At 39.2% G+C, this 15,333-nt stretch overlaps 1 protein-coding gene and 1 long non-coding RNA gene across 3 annotated transcripts; both read left to right on the top strand.

Moving 5' to 3' along the window:
- Positions 1 to 1,358: 1,358 nt before the first annotated feature.
- Positions 1,359 to 4,642, top strand: LOC112176123. 2 transcript variants are annotated; one of them, XR_005804263.1, is made up of 9 exons: positions 1,359 to 1,470; positions 1,662 to 1,747; positions 1,912 to 2,103; positions 2,254 to 2,298; positions 2,422 to 2,497; positions 3,425 to 3,495; positions 3,600 to 3,672; positions 3,750 to 3,818; positions 4,284 to 4,642. It is a non-coding gene; the product is annotated as an uncharacterized LOC112176123 (long non-coding RNA). The 2 variants fall into 2 exon arrangements; XR_005804262.1 differs by having other exon boundaries at positions 3,926 to 4,642.
- An 832-nt stretch (positions 4,643 to 5,474) lies between these two features.
- Positions 5,475 to 14,288, top strand: LOC112178203 (putative disease resistance protein RGA3). The gene is made up of 2 exons (XM_024316391.2): positions 5,475 to 5,587; positions 10,688 to 14,288. Exon 2 carries the CDS (start codon positions 10,879 to 10,881, stop codon positions 13,333 to 13,335), a length of 2,457 nt encoding a protein of 818 aa, XP_024172159.1. The 5' UTR covers positions 5,475 to 5,587; positions 10,688 to 10,878; the 3' UTR covers positions 13,336 to 14,288.
- Positions 14,289 to 15,333: the final 1,045 nt, after the last annotated feature.

Below are 15,333 nucleotides of genomic sequence, written 5' to 3'. Positions count from 1 at the left end.
ATGAAAATCCTTAAAAACATCCACAACTTCACTTTTTAGTTTCAAAAGATACAACCAAGTAATCCTCGTAAAATCATCTACAAATGTTACAAAATACTTAAATCCATCATAGGACTCAAGAACTGGACCCCAAATGTCTGAATGCAGAATTTCGAAAGGGTTACTAGCCCTAGACAGAGAAGAAGTAAATGGAAATCTAGAGGATTTTGACAAATGGCAGACATCACATTGATTAACTGCCTTGTGCATATTAGGGAACAAAAAAGACAACACATTCTCAGATGGATGAGCCAAACGCTGATGCCAAAGATGATGATCTTGAGCTAAACTAGTTTGAAAAACCTTGGAGGTAAAGGAGTTTTTTGACAGGTAATAAAGTCCATTCAAGAAGAAACCTTCACCAATGGTCTTCTTGGTGATGAGATCCTGAAATATAACCTTATGTGGAGAGAAAATGACAAGACATTGCAAGGTATGTATAATTCTTCCAACGGATAAAAGTTGAAAAGGAAAGGAAGGAACATAATTAAAGAGCAATTGAATCAATGAGACTGGAAAGTAATTTTAGTTTTCCTTTCCCTAAAACAGAAACACTTTGGCCATTTGCTACTGATACTTTAGAAGGGGTGGACAATTTTTCAAAATCATGCAAGTTTTTAAGCTTATTTGTCATGTGATCCGAAGCTCCTGAGTCTATAATCCAATAATCATCCACTGCACAAACATTTAGAGCAGTTGAGAAAGATTTTAGAATACCTGAGGCTTCTTCATGTGGGACACAATCAGTTTCTGCAAGAAAGCCAGCAAATTTTTCAAGGAGTGGAGTGTGGCTTTCACTCCCAGTTATAGCTGATTCTTCTTTTTCACCATGCATCTGCCTCTTGTTGAGATAGGCAGCAAATTCATTAATCAAAGCAGCGGGATTGGAGGTGAAATTCATCATACTCCCAGTAAAAGAAGCACAGAGTCAGGCTTTGAATTCCTGCTCTGATACCATGAAGAAAATGAAAGAGATCCTTTGTGAAAGGTTTTCTGGTATTACATCGTGAAGAAAGCATATTACAAGCTAAAACTATATATACAAGATGAAAGCAGATTGCAGCAAAGTGGAAAGCATCTATGTACAGCACGAAAGCAGATTGCAGCAAAGTGGAAAGGAAGGTGGTATGTGTACTGGAACGTGGACAGCAGCTATGTACAGGAAGGTGGACAACAAAGTAGACAACATGTGATATAACAGCTATGTACTGTTCAGAAAGTGGACAACAACAAAGTAGACAACATGTGATATATTCCAATATTCCAATAAGTATCACATCAATTGAGCATCATCAAGGGTCTTGCTTTTTAAGGCACTGACAGAAGCCAAGAGCATACTCCAGGGTTGAAGATCTTACTGGTTGCTTATGATACTTTTTATGCCTCTTCCAATAGTACGGGCTCAGCAATAAACTCCCTCTCTTTAGAAAGGTATATTTTTCAGATTTTACACTACCAGAACTTCACATGTCTAATTTAAACTGCAACTACGAAAAACAGCTCGGAGTGAGTGATTAGAAACTACTAATACATTTAGCGGATATAAATTAAATGTCCCTTGTGTCTGTATGACCAGAATAGAGATGCTGGTTGCTTAACTAGAAAAAATGAATTATATGCAGGACCTGTCTGAAGCAGTGATGCTAGCAAGGAAAACTGTCTACCATTGTCATCGGTTTGAACAGTGGATGAGGCTTACCTAAAATAGGTAATATCTCTGCTGAAGGCTTGAAGTCCACTTGCTAGATATTTTTCAGATTTGAATTGATGTCACTACATAAATTCAGTATTTGATTTCCGTGGATTTTCTTATCCTATTGGGCCTGAAGTTTATAGCATGGAAGAACTGATCTCATTCAAATTCACCAAAAGGACAAATGTAGGGGATATTAAATGAGGGCTGCGGCTCAAAACAGCTTGGACATGGTGAAAACTGACATGGAAATCCTGTTGGAGTCCAGTGGAATCAAATTCTGGTAAAAATAATCACAAAAAAGCGGAAGAAAGGATGACACAGGCTTCGTCAGCAGTGGAACACTAGGCTGAAGTCTAAAAGCCAGAAAGGTATATATTTCGTCTATCATAAGGTCGTGCATGCACTACAAGTCTTTTCCAATGCTCTGGATTCTTTAAGTTTCTGTATTTGAGATTAGGAGAAGCTTATGTAAAATTAGATGCAAACTATATAAATTTGTAATGATGATTTTTTGGCAGGTCAGACCTCAAAGTAGCAGTGGAGCAGCATAACATGACACTCAGGTAATGCATGCAAAACTCTGTGAATTACCTTCAATTATGGACCGTGGAATTCATAATATTGTAAGTGAATACAAACAAATTCTTCTGCTATGGATCTGATATAAATAAAAATATACTGTGTAGGAAATGTAGAAGCATGGAGAGACTCCAAGATCGCATCGGAGTTGTCAAGCTGGTGATTAATCATTAATGAGATAAGGTACTACGAACTATAAGCTAGATATACCTCTGTATCACCATGCAAGGTTTATATGTGTTTGTGGTGCGGCTGGGATTTAGCTTGCATGACATTTTAATATGGTGACATTATTTCTAGATGTCCTGTGCTTTCTTTATCAATTTAATCAAGTCTTAAAACTTTGTTTGGGTGAGAGCGACTGCAGGTTGTGAGTTTAGTTGCAATTGCTAAAGAAGGCATTTGGGTCTATATTTTCTATTAAACTTCATCAGTCATCGGTATTCGAAGAGCAATTTGTCATATGATGTAGGCTATATCTTCCTAAATTTGTCCTGTATTCATGTTGGTTACTTTAGATTTTTCTATGCAATGCAACTCCATGATAAATTGAATTTCAAGGCACACATTCTGAATTTTGTGTTGGGGATTTTACTTTTTAACTTGTTCCTAAAAACTTCGTCTTTAATTATTTGTATGTGCGACAAGACTGTTATGTTTCAACGTGTTCAAAGATTCCAGCGTCTCTTTCATCAAGTTAGATGGGAAGGCTGCTGTAATCTATGGTCATTGTTATGGAGAGGGCAGAAGAAAAGAGTGTTCCAAACTTACGAAACCTCCAAATTTGAGATGCATGGTTATAACAAAATGCATGGTCATGGAAGTATCATTATATGTTGATCTTACTATGATCAACTATCCAAGGATTTGGTTATAACAATATCTGGTTGTATTTTTCAAGTTGCAAGTAAGTGCAATGAGTGTAACTATTACTCTTTTAAGATCCCTCTGCTGTTATTGTGAAGTGTAATTCACACATATTTTACTTATTTGGAACACAAATAAGAACTTTTACATCTGTTATAAGGTTGTCCATTAATAGCTCTTTGCAGAGCTATGAATTCCTGTAAATCCCCATAATTACTTATTCTGAAATTTATTTCTTGGCAGCAAATGATGCAAAGTCATGCTTACCCCTCAAAGTTGCAATGCTGGGTTCCTCAAGACATGATGACTATCTGGTACTCCTTATGCTATGATATATGTCCCATTTCATATACAATATATATCACCTGTACACAAGTACCTCATGCATGTATCTTCTGTATGCAAAAATCAAACCAAGTTTATGAGCAGGACAGAATGGGGAAAGGAATTGAATTAGTGCTGTCAAGCTGATTAGCACTATGGTAAATTCAGTAAGTGCTAAACCGAATTCTAATTGTTTAAATTACAAAACAATAAATATAATTGCATCTTGGATCTCGATTGGCAGATTATGCTTGAATTCTGGAATCCATTTGACTGATTGATGTAGGAGCTGATAGCGTTTTACCTTAACTAGGTAATTTCTCATCAATACATGAAGTAATCCTGTTTAAGGGTTTAAAGGCGGCAATACTCATTTTCAAATTCTGATACTCTTAGTTGGATTTTTCTTTTTCCCTTTAGATAGTGGCTGCCTCGGAACACCGGAAAGAATATGTACATGTGCATGCCCCAAAGTGTAAATTGAAATCACTTCTGAGATTCCATCAAGTGACACAAACGCTACATGAGATTTGGTGTATTTTGATATATACTTTAATTCTGTCAGATTTATTTTCAGAAAGTCCGTTTGAGAAATGCTTGTAATAAACAAATTTAGCAACCTTTATTTGAATGTAAAAGCAACTAGACAATACTTTGGTAGTTTGTTCATTCTTACTCTTTTGAAATGATCAACATTGGAGCGTGGGATATTCCTCTATCTGAGTGAGGGATTGGTACCCAGGGTTGTCATTCAAATTGATTCTGTTGCCTTTTACAGGAAATGGCATGCATAGGCGTTTGAACTCTGCAGTGGAAGCTGAAGCGGCTGTTGAGAATTTCAAACTTGTTGTTTTGTCAAACCACCAGCATATCACTTGTGGCTGACATTCATAAACTCTGCACTTCCTTTCTGATGGAGTTTGGACTAGTATTCATGAATGAAGCTAATATCGCTGCTAGTACTTATGCTGCAAATTAAGCTTGCTAAACCGAGGTGCACTGAAGGTGGTGTCCATGAACCTCCAACTTCCCTGTGTTTACATTGTATTCATTTTTTCTTTGATGAAATCTGATTTCAGACCAAAACCAGGCTTGCCAGGAGACCCATTAGAAGTAGTTTTCTATATTTAATCCTTTTGGTATTACTACTGATATTTCCATATGATCTGGTAGAAATTTTTTTTCCTCAAGCTAATCTGATTTCTTGATGAATAAAGAGCTGTTCTTATCAGAAAAAAAAAAAATGATAAACGACCATTGTTAGACCACCTAGTTGAAAAATGACCACTGCTACCACACACGTTAAGGTTGTGAAGTCTGGCAACTAAACAATAGTCCTCGCTTCCCCCACTATTAAGGTCTAATGGTTCCGAGAAAGCAATAGACGTTCTAGTTGAACCCAGCTACCTAACATCTAGTTTCTGTCCATTCCATTGCCATTACCCTCCCCCAGTACCACACTTGCATTATGGTCTCCATGTGTTGTAGGGTGACAGCACTACCATGGTACTTTAGATTATCTTTTCTAATTATCTCCTTGTAAGTTGTAATGGCTTCACAAAGTCGTCTTGAAACTTCAAAGTAATTACCATTGGTAAACAATGTTGGCTTAACTGCAAACTCTGTTTGTTTGTCCAACTCAAAACAGCTGGAGCTTCACAAAGATGGGGGTGCCTTCATGTAATCGGCCTAGAAATTGAGAGTTCACAGAGAGCTGTTTAGAAAAAGGAAAAAAACAAAGATGGGGTTGAAGGGTTATGCTGCGTGCGTGATTGCTTGCCTTCGTAGTGGGTAACCTAGTTATTCTCTCTATCAAACTCAAGGTTCTATCCATTACTTCCTTTACAAGAAAGTCTTTTTATTTTTTTATATTTTTTTTATCCTTATTGTGGCCGCACCATAGATCAGTATTTCTTGATCTTTGCAATTCATTCAATTCTTACTTGATATTTTTCTGATTCTTAATTGTGAACCAATTAATTCCCAACTCCAGAAATGCGATAAAGATGCATAAAATACGAGAAGTAAAAGCGAAAGGGTCGTGCAGATTCTTTTGTGTGATTTACGACTATCATGAATGGGGTAAAGTCAGAAGTTCGAGAAGATTGGGAGATTTTCTGATTATATTTCTTCTCTAAGAAGAGAGTATATATACATCAGATACATCAAATCCTATTACAAAAAGAGGATATTATTACAAAAGGAATATTCCTAATATAATGGCATGATTCACGCCAGCATTGCAGCATTGTCTGCCATCCAGCATTCCAGGATTGTCGGCCATCTTTGTCGGTAGGACTCACGCCAACACTCCCCCTCAAGTTGGTGCATACAGATCACAGATGCCCAACTTGTCAAGTGAGTCATAAAAGGCTTTACTTGATAGAGCCTTTGTAAGAATATCTGCCAATTGCTCTTCAGTAGGAACGAAGGGAAACAAAATGATATGTCCATCCAGCTTCTCTTTAATGAAGTGTCGATGTACCTCCACATGTTTCGTGCGATCATGTTGAACTGGATTGTGAGAAATTTCAATTGCAGCCTTATTATCACAATAAAGCGGCATAGCCTTTTGTTGCTTGAAGCCCAAATCTCTCAACAAATTTCTCAACCACAACATCTCACAAAGTCCTCGGGCTATTCCTCTATACTCTGCTTCTGCACTGGAGCGAGCCACCACCTTTTGTTTCTTGCTCTTCCAAGTAACCAAGTTACCACCCACAAACGTGAAGTATCCCGAAGTAGACCTACGATCTGTAATATTACCTGCCCAGTCTGCATCTGTGTATCCAAAAACATCCAAGTGATTGTGTTTTGAAAAGATTAATCCTTTCCCTGGAGCAGACTTTAAATACTGTAAAATACGAAACACAGCATCCATATGGACCTCACTGGGATTGTGCATAAACTGACTCACCACACTAACTGCATAGGCTAAATCTGGTCTAGTGTGGGACAAATAAATCAACCGTCCAACTAACCTCTGGTATCTCCCTTTATTTGTAGGTACTTGGTCCAAGTACTCTGCTAACCGATGATTCTGCTCGATAGGAGTATCAACAGGTCTACAATCCAGCATACCTGTTTCTGCCAACAAGTCTAAGACATACTTCCTTTGACTCAACACAATACAATCCTTCCCACGAGCAACTTCAATTCCCAAGAAATATTTCAAATTACCCAAATCTTTCATCTCAAATTCAGAAGATAACTGATCTTGTAACCTTTGAATCTCCTCAATATCATCACCTATCACAACCATGTCATCAACATAAATAATCAAGGTAGTCACCTTACCACACCGATGTTCAAGGAATAAGGTGTGATCTGAATTGCTCTGTCGGTATCCAATTTTCTTCATGAACTTGGTGAACCGGCCAAACCAAGCTCTGGGAGACTGCTTTAAGCCATAAAGCGACTTCTTCAATTTGCACACCACCTGTTCTCCAGTGGAAGTACCATATCCAGGAGGCAAATCCATATAAACTTCTTCATGCAGGTCACCATGCAAGAATGCATTCTTAACATCAAATTGTTGCAAAGACCAATCAAGATTAGCAGCTAACGAAAGAAGTACCCGAATTGTGTTAATTTTGGCCACTGGTGCAAATGTCTCATCGTAATCCACTCCATACTTCTGAGTATAGCCTTTAGCCACTAATCTTGCCTTGTACCGGTCCACTGAACCATCTGAATTATGTTTCACTGTATACACCCACCTACAACCAACTGTCTTCTTCCCGGGTGGTAATGATACTAACTCCCACGTACAATTCTTCTCAAGAGCATCCATCTCGACTGTCATTGCTTTCATCCACTTCTCATCCTTCATGGCATCCTGCACTTTACTAGGAAGAGACACAGAAGATAATTGATTCACAAAGGTTGCATACGGTTTAGATAACCTATGGGTCGACACATATTTAGCAACAGGGTATCTAGCCTTAGCACTTAGAGTAGGTTCATAGTGTTTCGGAGGCTGACCACGGGTTGAACGACTGGGCAAGATTTTGGTGGGAACACTACCTGGCACAGAAGAACTATTAGACAAGGAAAGACTAGGACATACCTCGGATGATTGAACAGGTGAGACTGTTGAAGGAGAGGGAGAGACGGAAGAATTGTTTAAAACACCATCAGAAGACTGCAGGACATTATCGGAAACAGGGTCTGAAACGACCTCTCCCGCCGGCTGGTCTGACTGATCCGGTTGACCAGTCGGTAACTCATTGCCCAAAGATTCTTCTCCTGCCAGACCCCTGTTTTCTGTTTCTAACTCGGACGATGGGTTGGTAGAGCTTCTATCCTCCTTTTCTAGCTCCGTTCCTAAATATTCCAACCTTGAGAACTCAGATGCCTGACTCCCATCTTGCCCATTGAACAAATCTTCATAATAATAAGAATTCTCCCTCTGACGAGGAGTCACAGAAGGCAAGAAATAGCAAGCATCTTCATTGAAAGTAACATCCATGGTGACATAAAATTTCTGGGATTCAGGATGATAACATTTGTAACCTTTTTGATGAGACCCATACCCAACAAACACACACTTAACGGCTCTAGCATCCAATTTTGACCTTTGATTCTTATACAGATGAACATAGGCAACACAACCAGAGACACGAGCAGGAAGAGTATTAGATGATGGGATAGAAACATAGTTAGACAAGACCTCAAGTGGGACACGACCTTGAAGAGGGGCAGATGGAAGACGATTAATAAGATGAGAAGCACACAAAACGGCCTCTCCCCAAAGGTACTTAGGCATGTTAGCACTAAGTAAAAGAGACCGAGCCATATCTAGAAGGTGATGATTTTTTCGTTCAGATACCCCATTTTGCTCAGGTGTCTGTGGACAAGAACTTTGATGGATTATGCCGTGGTGTTGGAAATATTCTTGAAAAGAATGATTAACAAATTCACCCCCATTATCGGAACGAAAAACCTTAATATGAGCATCATATTGAGTACGAACAAGACTATGAAAAGCTGTAAAGGCAGAGAAAACAGAATCTTTGGACTTTAATAAAACAACCCAGGACAATCGGGTAAAGTCATCGATGAATAATACAAAATATCGCATTCCAGAAAGGGTAGAATGTTTAGAAGGACCCCACACATCTGAATGAATTAACTCAAAAGGCTTAGTACTAGAATGAAAGCTCGAAGGATAACTAGACCTATGACTCTTAGCCAAAACGCAAGTTTCACAATGCAAGCTAGAATCACTTATTCCCAAAAATAACGAAGGCATGGACTTTTTCATAACTCCAAAAGATGGATGACCCAAACGTCTGTGCCATAACCATACCTCACTCAATCGATCAGAACTCAATGTCAGGGCCAAAGGCTGTTCCAGTGCTTATGTTTGTCCTGCGTACATGCAATCCAAGTGAAACAATCTCCCCCTCAGGTCTCCCTTGCCAATGATCACTCGATTGCATAGATTTTGAAAAACAACATACATTGGATAAAAGGTGACAGAGCACTTATTCTGTGAATTCAATTGAGATACAGATAAAAGATGATGAGACAACGAAGGCACATAAAGGACATCATGTAAAACAATGGACGGTGTAACCTGAATAGACCCAATGCCTAAGACTGGAAAAGATGCACCATTTGCATTAGAAACATGAGATACAGAAGGAGATGACATAGACACAAAGAAAGACTTGTTGTAGGTCATATGATCAGACGCACCAGAATCAATTATCCATGTATCACTACCAGTAAAGTCAGAAGCATGTAAAGTGATACCAATTTTACCTCGAGTTTCCTTAGTCAATGAAACAATATTCTTAGAGAGGTCTTGCCCTTCAACACTGTAGAAATCAGGTTCTGGCACCTGTTGGATTGCAACTTTGTCTCTCTGACTTCTACTCCCTCCAGTATTGCCCCCTCCACTCCAACCAGAATTGTTGGAATGAAATCTTTGCAACTTAGGACATTGATTCTTGAAATGACCAACTTCCTTACAATAGTTACAAGCCATTTGCAATTTTTTGTTTTTTGGTTTTTGTTGTTTTTTTTTTTTTTTTTTTTTTGAAATACTGATAATGAGAATGAAGGATGGGCGTTGGAAAGGTCGTGAGAGAGAGAACCAAAGTGATGGGCGTTTGAGCCGACCAGATACCAAAGTGAGAGAGAGAACTGGGAAAGGTGTTGTACGGCAAAACTGGGTGGTGTTGGAAAGTTTAATAAAATAAAAAAAATAAGTGGAAAGTGTGGAATGAGTTGGTGGTATATGGGTAAGTGGGTGGTGTTATCAAAAAAGTGTTATCAAAAAAGTGGGAGAATCAAGAATCATGACAGGCCCATTTCTCAATTATGCCTTTTTTTTTTTTTTTTTTTTTCTTTCTTCCTTTTCTCTCTCTCCCTCTGTTCTTCTTTATTTCTCCCTCCTCTCTCTCTTCTCTTGCTCAGTCGACCAACCCAAGCCTCAGCCCTCCTTCTCTCTCTGTATACATTGGGTTGAAAGTATATCTTGATTGTGACAGCGTGGATCTTGATTGTGGATCTTTGGGTCGAGCTCTGCACATCGTCGGGTTTGGAGGCAGAGAGAAGCTGCGGTGGTCGAGCTGCTGCTGCACTGAGGAGGAGCTGCTTCAGAAGGCTGCAGTTGCGGTGGAGCTGAGTCGGAGCTGCTGCGCTGAGGCGGAGTTGAACGGAGCCAGTCGAGCTCGGTAGGAGCAAGAGGTATGATCTAAAACCGATTAATTAACCAAAAGAGCACAAAGATTAATCGGTCAAAAGAAAACAGTGGCTCTATTATTTGTGTTTCCGGTTTGGTTGGGATTTCGGTTGGGGTTTCAGATAGTGTTTGATCAGAAGAAGGGAGTTAACCAAAAGAACCTGTAGGAACCCGAAAGAACCTGATCTGTATTAACCAAAAGGACCCAAAAAACAAGAAAAAAACTAGACAGAGTCCAAATTGAATCTCTGCTCTGATACCAAGTCAGAAAGAACGAGAAGATTGGGAGATTTTCTGATTATATTTCTTCTCTAAGAAGAGAGTATATATACATCAGATACATCAAATCCTATTACAAAAAGAGGATATTATTACAAAAGGAATATTCCTAATATAATGGCATGATTCACGCCAGCATTGCAGCATTGTCTGCCATCCAGCATTCCAGGATTGTCGGCCATCTTTGTCGGTAGGACTCACGCCAACAGGTAATTCGATCAAAAAGTAGCTGCATGTGGAGCCATAGAGATGCCAAAGTGATGGTGTCCCTCCCCGAAAGAAACGAACTGGGTACAAGAAAGGGAATTCAGAGATATATAGCTAGCTGTCGTTGATACTCCTCTAGCTTGCTTTCGCTTTTTTCCGCTGATCCTGAACCAATCTCCAAATCGATCAAGAAATGGCTGAGGCACTCGTCAACCTCCTTGTTGAACAATTGGGTTCAGTTGTTTACCACCACACAAGTGAAGGGGTGAAACTGGTTTTGAAAGCTAAGAAGGACGTTGACAAGTTCAGACGCACCCTCAAACGTATCCAGAATGTGCTTCACGATGCTGAGAAGAGGCAAGTGTCGGATCCCGCGGTGAGAGACTGGTTGGATGAGCTCAAAGACGTGTCGTACAAGATGGATGACGTGCTGGACGCTTGGAACACTGAAATTGGGAAACGAGAAGCTGAGAAACAAGAAACACAAGGTTCTTCTGATGTGGACGTACGTTTCTCATTTCATTCCAATTGCTTTTGTCTGGCCCGATTGAATGAGGTAACTCGTCGTTATAAGATTGGTAGTGCAATAAAAGATCTGAATGAAGAGTTAACTCAGATTGACGTTGACAAAAACAAGTTTAGCTTTCAATCCACCATGCCTGCTGCTCTAGTTAATGTTGAACAACCTAATCCAAGGCCTATAACTTCATCTTTCGTCGATATATCGACCATATATGGACGAGAAGTTGAAAAAGAGAGGCTGGTGAGTGAGTTGTTAAGGAAGGGGAGGCACGGCCTTGTCATCCCCATTGTAGGGATGGGAGGATTGGGGAAAACAACTCTTTCCCAATTAGTCGTTAAGGATCCACGAGTTCAAGCCCATTTTGATATCAAAGAATGGGTTTGTGTCTCAGACCCTTTTGATGTCATCAAGATTGCAAAAGAAATCCTTGAACTTGTCAGTAGAAAATCTCAAAATTGTTCAAATGTCTTGCAAAAGTTATTAGAAGACATTGAGGAACATATCAAGGACAAGAAGATTCTTCTTGTCCTTGATGATGTGTGGACAGAAGACCAAACAAAGTGGGAGAGTTTAAGGTTACCAGTACTAATGAAAACCTGTTCTGAAGGCAGTAGAATTTTGGTGACCACTCGAAAGCAGGAGATTGCTCGAATGATGAGAGCAACCAATGACATGATCACCTTGGGGAAGTTGAGTCATTTAGATTCTTTGGACCTATTCTATAATGTTGCATTTCTGGATAGGGAACAAGATAAGTCCAACAAGGGGTTTGGAGATATTGCTGAGAAAATTGTTAGAAAATGTGACGGTTTGCCTTTGGTTCTGAAGACTTTAGGTAGTCTTCTATTGCATAAGCAAACAATTAGAGAATGGGAAGAAGTTCTCAATAGTGAGATATGGAAAGTAAAAGTGGTTCAAGAAGAAGTTTTTCGACCATTATTACTTAGTTATTATGATTTGGCTCCGGAGATTAAGTGTTGCCTTTTGTATTGTGCTACTTATCCCAAAGATTTTGAGTTCAGAAAAGAAATTCTTATTGAGCAATGGATGTCACAAGGCCATCTTAATGTTGGAGAAAACAAAGAAGAGGCAACACAAGGTAGAGAAGTTTTTACTAAGTTAGTAATGCGATGCTTCTTCCAAGATTTTAGGCAAGATGCACTTACTAATGAAATTATAGGCTGCAAAATGCATGATATTGTGCATGATTTTGTACAATATCTAACCCAGAATGAGTGTCTTACTATGGTGGCTACGGGTACCCGTGGAACAGAGACATTGAGTGCAAATGATAGGGTTCGCCATTTGACCTTAATATCAGCACTCGATGATCTACTTCAATCTTTTATATCAAAATTTGCGAATAGCAAAATATTGCGTACCCTGGCAACTTTTAGTTCAAGTATTACTGCCATAGAGTCGGATTTGATTTCACAGTTGAAACGTCTAAGGACTTTGAATTTGAGTCACAACAAGATCCGGCAGTTGCCAGAAAAGATTGGTGATTTGATACATTTGAGATATCTTGATTTGTCTTATAGTAGTAATTTGAGTAGATTACCCGATGGGGTGTGTAACTTGTACAATTTGCAAACTTTGAGGCTTTATAACTGCCAGTACCTTGAAGAGTTGCCCGACAATATGGGGAAGTTGATTAACTTGAAGCACCTTCATGTTGGTTATTGTGAATCGCTTTGGTACTTACCAAAAGGGATTGGGAGTATAAAGAATTTGCGGACACTAGACGGCGACCCATCTGTTCATTGTAGTGAAGTTGCCGAAGCATTGTCATTAGGAGATCTGAGAATGATGAATCAGCTTCGCCGTCTTGAAATCTGTACTTCAAGTTTTGGGGAAAATGCTGCGAGTGAGGCCGAGAAAGCAGAATTGAATCAAAAACTTAATCTTTCTTATTTACGACTTTATCTGCGGTACGAACCCAACATCGAGGCAAACAGAGTAATGATTGCTTTGCGACCACATGAAAATTTGGACTGTTTGGTAATTTCGGGGTATCATGGCCCCACCTGGCCCAATTGGATGACGACGCCGTATTTAACCAGATTGACAGTCAAAGCAACCTCTCTGTTTTGCCTCCTCTTGGGAAGCTACCGTCCCTTAAAGTAGTAAAGCTAATATTCATAGTTGAACTGGAAGAGATTGGAGCTGAATTTTACGGAGTAGAAGAAGAAACATCATCATCATCATCCTTCCCCAGTTTGGAAACTCTCTTTCTTGGCGGCTTGTTTAGTTTAGAAAAGTGGGAATTAGGTGGAAAGGCAGAAGAGGAGGGTTCTTCTAATTCCCAAATGAAATCAATTTCAATAATGCCACGCCTTTCTTCCTTGCATGTTGTGGAGTGTCCTGAACTAAAACAACTGCCAGACTTCCTCCTGCAAAATGCACCACTGCAGAATCTTCTCATCGATAACTGTGTCTGTGACAGCTTTGGCAGCCTTCCTGACGAGTTCGTCTCTCGCATCCCAAACATCACAATTACTGAAAGCCCATATGGAGTTGTCTTTCTCAAAGGAAGAAAAATAGATACTGAAGAAATGGATGCTTGGAAACGCTGGTATGTTTTTTTTTTTTTTAAAACAGAGGATTAGCCTAGACGGCTCATCCCCCATTGAAGATTATTTCGATTAAAAGTAAAGAAAGGAACAAAGGGAGGAGGGGACATAAAACCAAACCTCCTCCAAAGAAAACAGCATAAAGCCAAAAACTCCTCCAAAGAGAACCAAAGGAAGAGAAAGCAAATGCTAAGTACAAGAAAAAGCGTAACTAACGAACACGAAAATTAGGCAACCCCAAGGAGTCCTTCCGACAATGAGAACGAATAAGATCTGGGGGTATGTCCCACCAGGTTAAACCAGTAGAAGAAAGACCCATGTTAGCAAGAGCATCTGCAGCTTGGTTTCCCTCACGATAGATGTGTGAACAACGAAATTGCATCTGAGAGATACGATGCAAACAATTATGCCACTCAATTCTTAGCTGCCAAGGTACCAAGTGAGGAGAATGAAGGTATGAAAGGATAAGAGCCGAGTAATTGATGAATGTGTGTGTGTACATGTATTCCCGCGCCATATTTAGTGTTTTTAATCGTTACGTTCTTTGGAATCTTCAGGTAATCGCTAGCCGAGACGTACTGATAGATTTCAAGTTAAAGATTTGAAGCACCCAATTGGAGGCTGTTCAAACCTGCCTCAAGTTTGCTGTGGCTAGATTGCCCAGGACATTATGACACTTTGGTAGGATCAGACTCTAGTTGTATGCATCATTCTGGACTAGAGTTTCACACTTTATGTCGGATAAAATTCTTTTTTTTTTTTTTTTTTGTGGAATCATCTTACAAAAAGTTATATACAGGTAGCTTTAAACATAACTGACTCAGAATCATAATGATCGATGAGGTTCTACAAATGGAACAAATGTAGCTGAGCAACTAAGGTTTGAGAAATTTGCTTTTGTAATGTTAATATTGCACCTTCTTATTCAATCCTATGAGTATATATGCTGGCTTCTGATTTCTTCTACCCTCCAAACATAAATTTGATTAGCTCCAACTTGAGAAATGAATTCCGTCTTGATCAACCCATTCTATGCACCATGCAGGAGGATTGCTGAGCTGTGATACACCACTCGGGAAACTTGTCTTGCATTGAGGCATCCATTTGACTGACTGATGTGCTTTTCATGATTCTGCCTAAATTATTGGTAATATATCATTCTGTATCTGAAGTAACCATTTGTAAGAATTCAAAAAGCTTGATGAATGCTAGTATTATAATACACAGTTGCACCATTAATTTAATGAAGGTTTCCAATTGTGGACAACTCAATGAACTCTCATACTTGTAATTCGATGAACATAATTTGGGAGAGAACTCATGTGTCTGCTGTATCTTCAAATTTATAAAACTTGGAATCTTATTTTTCTAATTGCTGATGTCAACGTACCAACCTATAATGTTGCAGGTCCATATTTAAGATCACAAGTTCCTTTTGTTACGGTCAGGAGTATAAAATATTACCAAGATTTATGTACAGGCTAAACTGAAGCATAACGGACACAGAATCAAATTAGTTTTTGAAGTTGTTCAGTTGGCAGCTAATCAATGA

This window comes from Rosa chinensis, chromosome 7 (genome assembly GCF_002994745.2).
Source record: "Rosa chinensis cultivar Old Blush chromosome 7, RchiOBHm-V2, whole genome shotgun sequence".
Lineage (NCBI taxonomy): Eukaryota > Viridiplantae > Streptophyta > Magnoliopsida > Rosales > Rosaceae > Rosa > Rosa chinensis.
Note: the sequence above shows the minus strand (reverse complement) of the source record. Positions and strands in the feature narration are given on the sequence as shown.

What these genes read in the sequence shown, in the direction of transcription:
- LOC112178203 (XM_024316391.2), top strand. Translation starts at nt 10,879, where the DNA reads ATGGCTGAGGCACTCGTCAACCTCCTTGTTGAACAATTGGGTTCAGTT.